The sequence below is a fragment of the Hipposideros armiger genome, unplaced genomic scaffold (genome assembly GCF_001890085.2).
Source record: "Hipposideros armiger isolate ML-2016 unplaced genomic scaffold, ASM189008v1 scaffold_617, whole genome shotgun sequence".
NCBI classification, from domain to species: domain Eukaryota; kingdom Metazoa; phylum Chordata; class Mammalia; order Chiroptera; family Hipposideridae; genus Hipposideros; species Hipposideros armiger.
In genome coordinates, this window is record NW_017731967.1 from 797,737 (window position 1) to 813,717 (window position 15,981).

The 15,981-nt window shown below is 43.2% G+C and overlaps 1 protein-coding gene across 1 annotated transcript in view; it reads left to right on the forward strand.

Moving 5' to 3' along the window:
* The window catches only part of MCEE (methylmalonyl-CoA epimerase), a 16,921-nt gene extending 1,209 nt beyond the window's left edge, over positions 1–15,712 (forward strand). Inside the window, exons 3-4 of the mRNA XM_019625150.1 lie at positions 6,855–7,192; positions 15,402–15,712. Of these exons, the coding sequence (XP_019480695.1) occupies positions 6,855–7,192; positions 15,402–15,554 (491 nt within the window). The 3' untranslated portion in view covers positions 15,555–15,712. The remainder of the gene's footprint in view (positions 1–6,854; positions 7,193–15,401) is intronic.
* The last annotated feature ends 269 nt before the right edge of the window (positions 15,713–15,981 follow it).

A 15,981-nucleotide genomic window follows, 5' to 3' on the forward strand; every position in this document is an offset into this window, starting at 1 on the left:
AATAATACCAAAGGAATATTTTCCCCATCCGCATGCCCTAATATAGTTCTTATCTAGTATATAAACAGGAACGGTAAAAACAGATGCATTAGGAAGGTTCCTTGAGTTTTCCACACTTCTATTTAAAAAAAAAAAAAGGCTTCATAGAATCGGTGATGACAGAAAATCAAGTTTTCTGACTCCTCAGTCCACCCACTTTCTCCTTTTTCTTTTTTTCCTTCCTCCCTCATCAGAGGGCAACTATTTCCCTTTGTCTGAAATTCCCTGTTAGGAAGCAAGTGCCAAGTGATAAGTCTCGAGTGTCTCCATTGGTGATAAATCCTTCAGCTTAGCACCTTCCAAAGTGTTCAAGGGCATGAACCTTTAATAACATTAGATTTCTCTCCTAGAAAGTGCTCCCTATTCCACCTGTTGAAAGTTACAGTTGTAGGCATCCTTTGAAGTCCCATCTCAAACTGAATCTTTTTTATCCATCACTATAGCCTTTCTGACCAATCACACAATTTCTTACGTCTCTGTCATGGCAAGTCACCATGGCTAAGTGATGGGCCACATACAAAGAAGTGCACCATAATAGTCTCAGCACATTTTCAGCTGAAAGAGGTGATACGTATACGTGAAAAAATAGAACAGCCTGAGCACAGCTCGTTAAAATGAATCTCTAATTAACAGGTGATACTCAAGTTTTGCCAATAACACGCCCTCCCGGACCCTCCCTCCTTAGCCAGAGTCTTCTCTCACATATCATTGCAAGTAGCCTTTTGCAATAAGTAAATAATTAAGTAAATAAGTAAATAAAATAAAACAGTCATCTTTTATTATTATTATTTTTTTTAGCTGAGCCATCCTGCCACCTGTTGGCAGCTCAGCTCGGGCCAGGAATCAAACCAGTGACCCTGTTGCTCAGAGCTCGCACTCTTGAGCAGGATCTTAACTGAGCCACTCGGCCAGCCCAAAACAGTCATCTTTTAGAAAGCCATCTCTTACAAAGTAGATATGGCTCATAGAACATACACAAAACATTAAAAATTGAGAAAAGAATGGTGAAGACTTTCAGAGGAATGAGAAAATTAAACATAATCTGACAGCATTAACTTTGGTGTCAGATAGACCTGATCTTGAGGCCCAACTTTGCCACTTAGTGTGACCTTGAAGAAAATGACTTAATCAGGCCTATTTTCCTTGTCTCTAAGTGGGAAAAATAACATCTGATTCATAGAGTTATTGTGAGGATTAAAGCACTCACTGGACTATTACTATTATCTCTAGTTTATGGCCTTGAAGCCTAATAAGCAGAGCCGGGCTATGGCACGATCCTGTCCCACTTCAGAATTTGTGATTTTGTGTAACTCTAACAACGAAATAAACCTACAGACGCCTACTGGGAAGGTCAGGTCAGATCAGCGAGATGTTGCACCGGGACATTCTGACCTCCACTGACTCTGAACCCCAGCAGTGGGGAGACTGCCTTGAGACTGTTTGGGGCATGTCTGCATTGGGGAGGCTCAGTAGCTTACAGGTTCTTGAAAGGCAGAATGGTTATGAATATAGTTCCTACTTCTATATGACATTAAAAGGAGTTCCCAAGTTAAAGCAACAGGACTTGTGAGCAGTATGGGTGAGTTAGAGTTCCTATAAGCAACTAATTTTAACTTGGAAAACTTACAAATCAGTATGCTTGTATCAAAACATAAAAAGAATACTATGCTTATAATACTTGCTTTGTTTGAGTTCCTGTTTCCAATTATTAAGGGTACCTAGGAGTAGACTTTCTGGGTTGTATGGTAATTCTGTATTTGACTTTTTGAGGAACTGCTAACCTGTTCCATGGCAGCTGCACCGTTTTTCATTCTTACCAGCAATGTACAAGGGTTCCAGTTTCTTCCATTTTCCTCAACACTGTGAGTGTGAGGTGATCTCTCATTTGGTTTTGATTTGCCTTTTCCTAATGGCTAATGAGGTTGAGTATCTCATCATGTGCTTTTTGGCCATTTTAAAATCATTAACCCTTCATTTTAATGAAGCTGAATTATTGAATTCTCACCAGTACCACTATATTTTTGTGCTATTCCTAGAACATATGCCTTAGGGGCCAAAAAAAACCAATAAAGGTTTATTTCCTTTCTCAAACTAGTGTACATTTCTAGAGATAAGATAAGCCTCTATGGCTGGAAAGTCTTGGTTTTCACACTACATAAAGATGTTATCTATTTTCCTAACATGCTAAGTGCATTTTGTGTTCTTTTACATGAAAAAGAACCAAGTGTTCTAGTGGGTCTTCGGAAAAGTCATGATACATGTTTGCAACAGATGGCACTAGTTCATTTTTGGAAGTACTAGAGTCATTTGCATCCATGTTATTGCTATGTCAATTTGACAGCTGACAGTTCTAGCTTCATTCTAAAAAAAAATTGAGGGATTTGGTTGAGTTTTGGAGATTTTGCAACAAATTGAAGATGGAAGACCAAACTGTGCATTTTTGCCATATTTTACTGTTTTACTTCCATAAAGGGAAGAATGCGCATCGAGCTTGTGAAAAGTTGCATGAAGTTTACAGTGACAGTGCTCTACAAGAACGTCAGTGCCAATGATGGTTCATGAAATTCCGTGCTGGTGATTTTGATCTCAACGACTCTCCTCGGTCAGGGAGGCCCACCGAGGTTGATGACGACAAAATAAAGGCATTGATTGAGTCAAACCCACGTTACACGACACGAGAGATTGCAGAAACGTTGAACATCCATCATTCAAGCATTCGCAACCACCTGAAGAAGCTGGAATATGTAAGCAAGCTTAATATTTGGGTTCCGCATGAACTCAAAGTTCATTTGATGGCGTGTATAAACATCTGTGATCTGCTCATTAAACATGAGAAAAATGAAAAATTTTTGAAGCGACTGATAACTGGTGATGAGAAGTGGATTGTTACAACAATCTGGTGTGCAAACAGTCTTGGTCCCGACGTGATGATTACCTCAAATGACATCGAAAGCAGACATTCATCAGAGGAAGGTTATGCTCTCAGTGTGGTGGGATTTTAAAGGTGTCGTGTTTTTCAAGCTTCTACCAAGGAACCAAACAGTCAATTTGAATGTGTATGGTAGGCAGTTGGACAGTTTGAATGAATCCATCATCCAGAAATGTCCAGAGCTCGTTAATTATAAAGGAGTTGTGTTCCATCGCAACAAATCGAGACCACACACAAGTTTGATCACCCGTCAAAAATTATTTGAGCTTGGGGCCAGCCGAGTGGTGCAATGGTTAAGAACTGGCTTGGGACACCAGAGGGCCCCGGTTCGGATCCCACATATGAGGGCCAGTGACACTGCCCTCCACAGCTAAGATGCTGAACAACAGCTCAACCTGGAGCTGGGCTGCCATGAGTCGCCGACGACGGCGTAGGCTGCAGCCCCTGTGGCAGGTGGGTTGCCATGGGCTACCGTGTGTAGCCAGCAGCCAGCGTGAGCGGCCAGCCGCCGCAGTGAGCGGCCGTCCAGAAGCCGGCGACTGATCTGCCTCACCTGGGAAGAGCGCAATGATGGTGCCAACTTGGGCCAGTGAAGCAACGTCCTCCACAACTAGACTGAAGAACAAAAGGACGGCAACTTGTCTGTTCCCCTTCCCGCAATTCCCCAGCACTGTTCCCATCCCCCCAATTCCCCAATAAAAAAAATCTTAAAAATCAAAAATTATTTGAGCTTGGATGGGATGTGTTGCCACACCCACCATACTCGCCTGACCTTGCGCTGTCAGACTTCCACTTGTTTTGCTCTCTTCAAAACTCCTTGCGTGGTGTAATGTTCAATTCAGATGAGGCTGTAAATCAGCACCTTGTTCAGTTTTTCGCAAATAAAGACAGGTCCTTCTATGAATGAGGAATTATGAAGCTCACTGAAAGATGGCAAAAGGTTATCGAACAAAACGGGCAACATATCATTGATCTTTTTTTTTTTTTTTAAAGATTTTTATTGGGGAATTGGGGGATGGGAACAGAGCTGGGGAATTAGGGGGAGGGGAACTGACAAGTTGCTGTCGTTTTGTTCTTCAGTCTGGTTGTGGAGGATGTTGCTTCACTGGCCCAAGTTGGCACCATCATTGCGCTCTTCCCGGGCGAGGCAGATCAGTCGCCGGCTTCTGGATGGCCGCTCACACTGGCTGCTGGCTACACATGGTAGCCCATAGCAACCCACTGCCACAGGGGCTGCAGCCTATGCCGCTGCCGGTGACTCACGGCAGCCCAGCTCTAGGCTGAGCTGTTGTTCAGCATCTTAGCTGTGGAGGGCAGTGTCACTGGCCCTCATATGTGGGATCCGAACCGGGGCCTTCTGGCGTCCCAAGCCAGCTCTTAACCAACATGCCACTCGGCCGGCCTGATCTTTGTTCTTTATATAAATAAATGACCTTTGAAAAACAGAATACATCTTGACTTTGCCAAAGACCCAATAGTAAACTGTCCTCTTGCCTCCCACTCCCCAATGATAAGGAAATTTTGGAGAAAGATAAACTATGGTGAGGCTTCCAATGACATGAGTTGCTTGAGCTGCCTTTCTGGGGCCAGAGGTTTTGAAATGTCCCGAAACAAATTGGCATCATATGTAAAACTTCACCTTTACTTGGCTGTCTTCTAATTTGCTCCCTTGACGTTTTTTCTGTGTTTTTTTGCTGGTGGTAGGATGCCTGCCAAGGAAACTCCAGCTGCCCCATCTCTTGTAGAGATACTACTGATAAGGAGAATTCAGAAATACCTAGAGTCAATATTCCATATACCCTTGAAATTTCACAAAGCAAACGACTTAATATGCATATTACAGGAAAGCTTATTGACCCTATCTATAGTTTTGTTTTTTTTAATACAAGTACGTTCTATATTGAGCTTTCATTGCAAATTGCACACATGATAGAGATGCAAGGAAAGAAGGGATGGGCAGTTCGGTCAATGATTTTGTTGGTTGTTTGTGTTTTTAAAATTCACTACCATCATGTCCTCAAGATCATTTCTTGGTCTCCACAGGTAACCCTCATGTCAGTCAACCAGCAACCAGTCGTTGTATGTCATTAACAAGAATGGCTGAATTCATGGTGTACCTATTAAATGGCTCTGGCACTGTATTATATTTTTATACCACATATCTAGTCTTCACAACAAACTAGCAAGGTAGATATTTAGTGGGTAGTACAAGTATTTTTTTTTAGTTGAAATACAATACAATAGAATAGAAAATATCAGAGCACATCCCATCTGGTGAGGATTAGGTATTCTTTTTAGGAAATTTACTTCAATTCTACATTTATGTACGTGTGTACTGGGTTGGAATACACTTGAATTTCATGATGAATCCATAGAACAGGGCTGTGTCAACCTATTGGCAATGAGAACCTTTGGGTATTTCAGTAATCAATAATGCAGGCCAGAGCATAGCAGGAGACCATAGTAGGCTGACCTACGATGCATCAGGTTTGTCAAACAGAGTACCATGTACTGGTTATCAGCCCCAGGGGAGGACTCTAGGCACTTCTGTCCCTTGCATCTTGGTATTGGAGTCTCCAACTGGGTGGAACAGCACTTAACTTACCTAGAGAAGAGTCAGAGCAAGATCAGCTTCAATAGTGAGTGTTGGTCCCCTGTGGCCAACGGGTCTCTCCCAGTGGCCAGCACAGGACAGTTCACCTATGCACAGCCCTCTGGTGCTGCAGTAGTGAGAACCCTGTCCCCTTAGAGGACAGATGTAATGAGGTTGGCCCTATGATGCTCACGCTTGAAGCAGAAACAAAGGAGCATTCGCTCATTGACCCTGTCAGAGAAAAAGTCATTCCCAGCACAAGGTGACAGGCCTAGCACAGGCTGTGTGGGCCCTTATCTCTCGGTAAGGATGTGGGTTTAGGGTCTTAAATAAAATCAAATACTGTCACTTTAATTTTTCTTGTTATCAAAATTTTCAGTAGAAGGGAATTAATTTTATGTCAGCTGAAGCTCTGTGATACCAGCTACTGTTCAAAGGGCTCTGCATTAAGAGCCAAAAACCAACTGTGTAAAATATGTGTTCTTCAGTTTGCTATTTCATACTTTTTTATCAAGTGATGTAGCTTGACAAGCTTGTATGTATTCCCCGTATGTGTATAGAACTTTCCTTCTGGGGGGACTCTGGCTCTTAGATTCCAGAGTTTGGGGCCTGGGAGCGCAGAGTGACCCCCAAGGAGCGCGCATTGCAGGCCTCTTCAGATTCTCATTCTGCTTCTAATCCTTTAAAATTATAACAAACAGTTTCAAAAGATCTGGTCTCGGGAAATTGTCAGAAGTTAGGGTACCCTCTTGAGCTTTGCTTGTTTTTCCCCAACAATGAATTGTTTTTCTTAGTTGATAATCATTCAAACAAAATACACATTAAAAAGCAGTTTTTGGTCATGGCTTCAATGAACTCATTACATAACATCAGACAAAAAAGCAGTGCTAGATAAGGGAGAAAATGGCTTGTTCTCATTATTAAATGTATGTTATTTCACTAGCACATCAAACTTACCCTTTGTGAAATGCAGAGAATAGCAAGTAATTTCTTAATTATACCCAGCTATCCTTTAAATATGATCAGTAAATATAAACCATTAGGGAAAATGTCATTTTTTCCTTCTGAAAGCTCAGAATTAGCTTTTTAATTCCAGACAGTTATTTCAGAGCACAGTGAGTAATTTTGACCTAAGTTTCCCCCTTTATCTCCCCTGAATTAATTCCAATGATTAAAAATAATAGGTATTACAAGTAACTGTTGCATGTATAATTTATTTAGGTTTTTAAAACTTAGGTTTAGAAGTGTATTCATTCTCAAAAGAAGGATCTCAATGGCTGTTCCATTTTTCAGGGTTTTTTTCCAGACTTCAAACTCCAGTTCCAACCGTAAGAGCTTTTTCTGCCTTCCAGCCCTCGCATCAAGTGGCAGGTCCTGTGTGGAGCCTGGGTCGACTCAATCATGTGGCCGTCGCAGTGCCAGACTTGGCAAAGGCCCAGGCGTTTTACAAGAATGTTCTGGGGGCCCAAGTCAGTGAGGCGGTGCCTCTTCCTGAGCATGGAGTGTCTGTCGTCTTTGTCAACCTGGGAAATACCAAGATAGAACTGCTTCACCCATTGGGAAATGACAGCCCAATCGCAGGTTTTCTGCAGAAGAACAAGGCTGGAGGGATGCATCACGTCTGCATTGAGGTATTTTAGTCATTTCAATGCTTGGTGCTTTCGATTTCTCTTTTACAAAATAGCTTTTACTTTTTAGGACCACACATTGTCACTGTCATGAGAAATGTATTATTAAGTTCTTTAAGGCGAATGGCACTATTGGTCCTTACTCAAGGATGGATTGATCGATGTGTTCTCTTTCCCTCTAGAAAGCTGCAAATAATAACAGAGTTTATTTTATTTTATTTTAATCAAAGTTTATTGGGGGTGACCATGGTTAGTAAAGTTACATAGGTTTCCAGTGTACAATTCTGAAATACAGCATCTATATGTCACATTGTGTGCTCACCACCCAGAATCAGTTCTCCTTCCATCACCATATATTTAATTGAAATCTGGATTCAACAGCCATTATAAAGGCCACCGAAGTTGGCCAAAACAGATTTGAGTTTTTGCTATTGTATTTCTTGATCATACATGACCTCCTGTGTAATAGGAATATAATGCTTTCTGTAGCACAGGGCAATTAGAAGAAGTGAAAAGATGTTATAAAGTAAGAATTTCCATATACATGTAAATATGCTTATAATCATTCTGTATCCTTCAAATTCTAATAACTAGTTTCTCATTACAAATGCAATACATTTTCGGGCCGGCCGAGTGGCTCAGTTGGTTAAGTGCTCACTCAAGAGTCTGAGCTCTGAGCAACAGCGGTTCGAGTCTGGCCCGAGCTGAGTTGCCGCTGAGCTGCCAACAGGTGGCAGGATGGCTCAGCTAGAAAACAACAACAACAACAACAACAACAACAAAAATGCAATACGTTTTCAATGACTGACTGAGTTTTGTTTTTGTTTTTTTGAATTGGGGGATGGGAACAGACAAGTTGCTGTCCTTTTGTTCTTCAGTCTAGTTGTGGAGGACATTGTGTCACTGGCCCAAATTGGCACCATCATTGCGCTCTTCCCGGGCAAGGCAGATCAGTCGCCGGCTTCTGGATGGCTGTTCATGGCGGCTTCTGGCCACTCAGGCTGGCCGCTGGCTACACATGATAGCCCATGGCAACCCACTGCAGCAGGGGCTGCAGCCTACGCCATTGCCGGCGACTCACGGCAACCCAGCTCCAGGTTGAGCTGTTATTCAGCATCTTAGCTTTAGAGGGCAGTGTCACTGGCCCCCCATATGTGGGATCCGAACCGGGGCCCTCTGGCGTCCCAAGCCAGCTCTTAACCAATGTGCCACTCGGCCGGCCCTGACTGACTGATTTTTAAGACCTTCTCATTTGGCCTCTGCTAAAGCTCCTGGAAAAACCTGACATTTTAGACGACAATGTCCTCATTAGAGAGCCTTTACCTGTCGATGTTCATATTCAGATAACTGCCCTTTGAAACATCAGCAATACCACTTATGCTTCAAATGAAATATTTTGATAGAGGAATGACATCATTAATAGTTAGGCCTCGCTCCTAATCCAGAAGCGAGGCATGTTGATTGTAGAGTGAGTTCACGGATTTACGTAGTTCATGTTGTGGACAGACCTGAGGAGATGCAGTGTGTATCCTACAGAGCACTCAGACACCGCGGTGGACAGGACGCGGGCCGAGCCCGCAGCAGCGGCCGGTCACACAGGCCATCAGTGTGCTGTGACGAGCAGAATTAACCGGCGCGTCTTCTCAGCAGCACCGTGAGGGCAAGACTGATGGCTTGTGTAATGCTGAAGCATCTGAAGGTGTTCCCAAGGCGGACAAGACAAGGAAGTTCTTCCAGGCCGAGGGGATAGCATGTGGAAAGGCAGGGCCCTCTGGCCGCATACAGAGTACTCCACGTGCGCTGTTTTCATGAAGCCTTGTAGCTACCCAGTGAGGGCACTATCGGTGCCACCTGGGAGCTGAGGAAACAGACGAGGAGTGAACCTGCCCGTCGTCACGTTAGTAGGAAGTGGCGAGGCTGGGGTTCCAAACCAGACTGTTCCGGTTCCAGGTCTGCACTGTAGGCCACGGTGTCCCATTGCCATCTGTATGAGCTGAGTTTGAAATTTGAGGGGGGGAGCCCTAAGACGTTTGGCAAGGGAGCTAAACAAGGCCTGATGTGTCACCCTTCTCCCTCTCTTAGGGTAATTGTGGCTGCAAGTCTTTCTTTCAGTGGACTTGAGGGTTTGTCTAAGCACCCCCAGGATGAGAAGCAGGGTAACCAGCCTTTGAACTCACTCCCTCGCCCAAAAGCACTGTGCGTATCCTACATCAGAGAGCCCGTACCTTCAAAGAAAGCCGCGGTGTGAGTTAGAAGTTCAGTTAAGTAACGCATAGTGCAAGTTCAGTAATGTAACAGCGAATTGAAAAGGAGAGGTTAAGAGGGGAAGTGAAAATGTAAATCAGTATGAAATGAAGGGAGCAATAGCAGAAAGCGTGAGCAGTGGTTAGTTACCTGCTGTGTTAGTATGACGCGCCCCATCATTATTCTCCACTCACCGTAAAAAGCCAAGTGGCTTAACCAGGTAGACAGAGATTTTCTTTTTCTTTTCTCAGTCCGAGAGTGAGCTGTCCCAGGCTGATGGGAAAGGCCTGCGTCCTCAGCGTCACTGACAGGGTGGCTCCAGCCATCACCCTTTGCCAGCAGAGGGGAGGGAAGGCAGAGAGAGGATACAGGGCAAGAGCCTTTAAGGAGATAACCTAGAAATTACGCACATCACTCTGGTGCTGTTCTGCTGGCCTGAGCTTTTAGTCACGTGTAGCCAGGCAGTGACGTGCCCTGCTAAAACTTGGGTACCAGAGGCCACCAGTCTATGCCATACTTGGTAATTTTTCAAAGTGGTGTTGCCAGGACAGGATGACACTTTTTCTGAGTGAAGATAGGCTGTGAGATGGAAACCCGAGAATTAGCGTTACCTGCGTCAGCGTTGGTGAGAGGAAGTCATCACCAGTGCTGGGGTCTGGTTCCCCAACTCCCAGATAGAGCACAATTCCTCACCTATCCTCGAACAGGAAATATGTTTTTGTTGCGTGAAGCCACAGAGATTTCAGGGTTCATTCTTTTATCGCAGTCTAACCCCGTTTGTTCTGGCTGACGTAACTTGGATCTGAAGTTGTTTTCCACTTCAAGTACAAAAAGTGACAGAATCTGTAAGAAAAGACATCTTTGGTCATTCCAGTTACTGTTGCCTTCTAATAGATTATCCCCAAATGTCGGGGTATTAACTTTCATTTTGCTGGGGATGGTGTGCGTTGGGAGTTTGGGGGAGGGCTCTGCTGGGCAGTTCTTGCTTGACATCTGTCATGGGGCTGCAGTCTGGGAAGGCTCGCCTGGGCGTCCCCGTGCCTCTCCCATGTGCTGGCAGCTGGGCGGTGCCCCAGGCCTCTCCCAGGAGCTGGCAGCTGGGCACTCAGCCAGACCCTCAGCAGGAACACCTACGTGTGACCTCTCGGTTGCTTCCCGAGCTGAGAGTAGTTCTAAGGGTAGAGGGACTTCTTACGGGACAGGTAGCTTACTGACTTCTTTCTGGCCAGGGTGAGGGTCCCCAGAGCCAGGCAGGGCTGCATGGCATTTCTGTCATAGCCTTGGAAGCCCCACAGCCCCTGCTGCTGTCTCTGAGTCCAGGCAGACGGGACACAAGGGAAGAGGACGTCGGTCCCAGATGCCTCTTGATGAAGCAGTTCCAAAGAATCGGTGGCCATGTCTTAAAGGTGCCATAGCCATCAGTATATTAAAGGAAAGCGTGGAAAACCTCTAAAGCTCTAGAACAATTTTATTTTCAAATAGCCAGACGTGGGAACCAGCAGCATTCACATATGCAAGAGTGGGCAGCCTGTCTAGTCTTTGTAGATATCAGGAGACTCAAGAGATGGGGACTTTAAAAAAACAAAAAAAGAATGAAAGAGTCAGACAGAAACCCTCATAGTTACAGGAAGTTGATTTTTAATAAGGGTACCAAGACCATCCAATGGGGAATAGTCATTTCAACAAACGGGAGTACCCATCTGCAGAAGAATGTGCTGGGAGTCGTCCCTCATGCCAGCTGTTTTATTTATTTATTTTAATTTTTAAAAAAGATTTTATTGGGGAATTGGGGGAGGGGAACAGATAAGTTGCTGTCCTTTTGTTCTTCAGTCTAGTTGTGGAGGACGTTGCTTCACTGGCCCATGTTGGTATTATTGCGGTCTTTCCTAGAGAGGCAGTCAGTCGCCGCCCACTGGACGGCAGCTCACTGCAGCCCCACTGCAGCCTACGCCGTCACCAGCGACTCACGGCAGCCCAGCTCCAGGTCGAGCTGTTGTTCAGCATCTTAGCTGTAGAGGGCGCAGCTTACTGGCCCTCATGTGGGATCCCAACCGGGACCCTGCTGCTCAAAGCTGGCGTCCCAAGCCAACTCCTAACCAGTGTGCCACTCGGCCGGCCCTCATGCCAGCTGTTTTATATGATTTAAAGATTCACTTGATGGCAGGACACAATACAGTGACACTTGGAGAGATGGTGGACACAGCTCTTTGTGCCTTACAGCTCCATATGAGGGAAGGCTGCCATATTGACCTCCTGGGGTTACACCCGGGGACTGTAGGGAGCAGCTTAGAGGGGCATGTGGGTGGGTTAGCTGGGTTTCTGGGCTCCCTCTAGATTGGTTAACTGGAATAATTCTGTGGGCATAGGGATTGCACCTAGCTGTCTGGTGCCTGTCTCGGGGGCATTAGGGTGGGCACATACTGGCCCTGGAGTGTGCAAGCCTGATAAGGCAAGTGGGATGTGGATTTAATCATTTGCTCAAGAAGGAAAACTGACCATCCTGTAGCCAGGGCCTCAAAACTCGTCAATAGAGCATTTCAAAAAACCAAAGCTGTATTACACCATATGTAAATATTAACTCAAGATGGATCAAAGACCTAAATGTAAGAGCCAAAATGATAAAACTCCTATAGGCATAAAGTTTCATGACCTTGGATTAGGCAGTGATTTCTTAGATGTGACACCAAAAGCACAAGTGATACGTGGGAAGCTTGGTAAGTTGGGTTTCATCAAAATTAATACCTTCTGTATAAAGACAACCCACGGAATGGGAGAGAATATTTGCAAATCACGTATCTGGTAAGGGATTTATTTCCAGAATAGTCAAAAAACTATCATGGCTCGTCTTTATCCTTAATCTTTTGTCTGATTGATTAATCATTTTCAACAGTTATCATAAACATTTGGTTGTGTATGTGTGTATTGTTGTTGTTTTTCCCTGAGAGCTCTTAAGTTATTCTCTGTATCATTGGTGTTACTCAGTTTCTCTGTTATATGGATAGGTATTGGTCCGTCTTTATTTATCCTGCTTTATTCACAAATGTACTTTTATTTGAGGATTCATGTCTTTCTTCAATTGTGGAAAATTATCAGTTATCTCTTCAAATATTGCTGCTGTCACTCCCTCTTGGCTCTTTTTCTTTGGCTCAGTTTTGTTAGAATATCTCGATCTGCCCTCCATAGTTTTAAATTTTTGCTATAATGTTTTTTACCTGTCGCCTCGGGTCCCTGCCATGTGCAGATGCCCTCAGACGCCAGTGGACTCTTGTCCATGAGTCAATCACCAAGCTCTCTTTGTTCAATTTAGCATCTGACCATTGAGAAGAGTCCAGGTTTCCCTTCTTCTAACCTAAATGTTGATTAGTAAGGAGATGGTTAGGTCACCTTTTGTATTTCGAGCACTATGTGGTAGTTAATTATTTAGAGTACTATTTATTTATTTATTTATTTATTTATTTAGAGCACTATGTGGTAGTTAAAAAAATTGTTGACCTGTATGTACTGACATGGAAAATTGCTGAGATAAATTAAGTAAAAAAGAAAATACATGCAGTTGGTTAAGAGCTCGCTCAAGAGTGTGAGCTCTGAGCAACAGGGTCACCGGTTTGATTCCTGGTCCAAGCTGAGCTGCCGCTGAGCAGCCAACAGGTGACAGGATGGCTCAGCTAAAAAAAAAAAAAAGAAAAGAAATACAAACAATGCGTACAGAAAACATCATTCATATGTAACTTTATATACATATCAGTTATTCATACAGCAAAGTTTAGAGCACACGCACTTCTCCAGAAAACACCCTCCCTTCTGATACCATTTACAAATTCAGGGTTTCCAAAATGGCCCTTTGCGCAGTAATTCATAGGCACGCCCTCAGAACTCACTGAACGCTGTTACACTCGTGGTGACAGTTTACTTGACCTGCAAAGGATACAGATCAAAGGATCAAAGGAAGGAAGGCGTGGGGCAGAGTCTGGGAGGGCTGTAAGCTCAAAGCTCCCATTTTCCTGAGGGCACGTTACCACTGGCATTGATATGTGCCAGTACACATGGAGTGTTGCCAGCCAGGGAAGCTCACACCATCCTCAGCTTGACCGGTCGACTGGTTGCCCCCAGGGCTGAACCCAGTCTTCAGAGCCACTGCTGAGAGCATGTGACCCGTAGCTCCTACGCTAAATCACATGGTTCCTGGCACAGCCAGCTCCACCTTAGGGGATGCAGTTGGATCGCTTCTTCTCTAAACAAAGACACTCCTAGCCGGTTCCATAGGTTATCTCCCACATCAAGGGCAAAAGGCACTCCTATCAGGTTACAGACATGATCTCCCAGAAGTCAAGGCCAGACCTCTCTTTAGACAAGGCCGAACTTTTTACTATTATTCACAATGGGTAAGGATTATAAATATATTTTAAGATTTGGAAGAACATATATCAAACGGAGTACAGTAGTTACCTCTGGAGAGGGAAATTATATTAGTGCTCGTCAAGGGGTACTTAGCTGGATCTGTTTGTTTAAATGTTCATGTACTGTGTAATTCTAAAATTACTTTCAAATGGAAAGACTGAATGTAGACTAACTTCGAGAAAATGGGAAAAGAGGTCAAATTCAATAGAATGAAATTCATTATATCCGGATATGAAAAGGTCAACGTCAGGAAGAATCCTACCGTTCTGAAAAAGATGACGACAAGGGAGCATGAAATGGCCATGGTCACAGCCTGGGCACGACTTTGGTGGCTCCGTCAGATTTTAAAGGAAACCGTATCAGGAATGAACAAGTAGAGTGTTATGTTGTTTGAAGAAATCATGGTTTATTTACAGTAACATTTAGTGGCCTCGTCGGTTGTTTAACCAGTTTTAGAATCCAGTGTGTATAATCCTTGGCTCTTTGAAAATAAGACTGTATAAATATGAACGTTTGTTGAATCTGTATGTTGGGTGCATGGCATGGGTGTTATATTATTCTCTGTGCTTTTTTTTTTTTTAAATGTTTGGAATGCTACTGAGCATTAAACTCCAGGGTGATCTATGACTGCCTCGGAGTGTGGGCATTCATGTTACACCTCTGTCCATCTAATGGGTTCCCAGTCTACAAGGATAATTTTCTAAGATAGAAGAGAATCGTTTTTCCATAAGTATATAGAGACACATTTTACTCCTTGACTGCCAACAAATATGAAGAAACTAGAAAGGATTTAGAAGAGAGTTGCAAAATTATAAATGTTTGGCTTTTTAGAATGGAGAAAAACATTTCATTGACAGTTGATTAGTGATTTCATGTATATGAAGTTTTAATTTCAAAAGTGATAACCAGGAAGTTTGGCAGGTGCAAGGTTTGGAGATCAGGGAGGCAGTCATATTTGTTGAGTACCTATTAAAAACTATGCTAAGAGCTTCTGCTCTGTGATCTCATTTTAATTTCTTGCCCATTTATATAGCAGGTCTCATCTCCCTATTAGAGGTGAGGAACCCAAGGCTCTTAGGAAAACACAGTATGTGCAGTGTCACCAATAGTATTGCTAGAAGAAAACAGTATAAAGTGTAGCATACATTACTTGGGTTCTAACGAGAAATGTTTATTAATTCGCGTTGATTTCAAGTTTTTTTTTCAAAATGTGTCAGAAATCCACAAAAAACAAAAAGTTGATATTTTGACTAACTTATTCATTTAACAATAACTTGAGCTGCTTTATAAATGACATTTTTATGTATAAAAATTTCACATATATTTATTCAGATATATCCAGCCATCGTGGCGAAAGGGCTAACAATGAAAATTCTGAAGCATGTGGTTGCTCACCTAGGAATTTGTAGCAAATGCTTTTCCTTCTCTGGAAATATTGAGCTGATTTTTGTGATGGGTTAAGAATGGTGTTCCACCTATAGAAAGACCGCATGAGCTTGCAAAGCTTCTTCTAAGTCGCCCGATGTTATCATGATCTCAAATGTGTCCTTATTTATTTCCTTTTCTCCAGGTGGATAATATAAATGCAGCTGTGATGGATTTGAAAGAAAAGAAGATCCGTAGTCTAAGCGACGAGGCCAAAATAGGAGCGCACGGAAAACCGGTGATTTTCCTCCATCCGAAAGACTGCGGTGGAGTCCTGGTGGAGCTGGAGCAAGCTTGATTTGTGTTCACAAGAAACTAAACTAATTGACCTGGAAAAGCTTGATCGAAATGAACTTTGGCATTGAGTCCTCCCCTACTATCATTTAAAAGTTAAAAACTAAATTATAGATATTCACAAAATTATATGTGTGTGTGTGTGTATGTGTATGTACTCATACATATGTATTTGTTACTTTGGGTTTTTTTCCTGATATGGAGAAAATTTTGATCACTATTTTTAAAATCATATTCATAGAAATAAATTATTCCTGTTCCAAAATGGGATAATTGAGTCCAGTATGTTAGCTGTGTGAAAGGGTGTGTGTGTGTGTGTGTGTGTGTGTGTGTGTGTGTGTGTGTGTGTGTGTGTTGTTGGGTGGATTCACAGAGGAGTTATGAAAGGACATCTGACAGTTGCATGGCTACACATTTGGAACAAAGTGGTT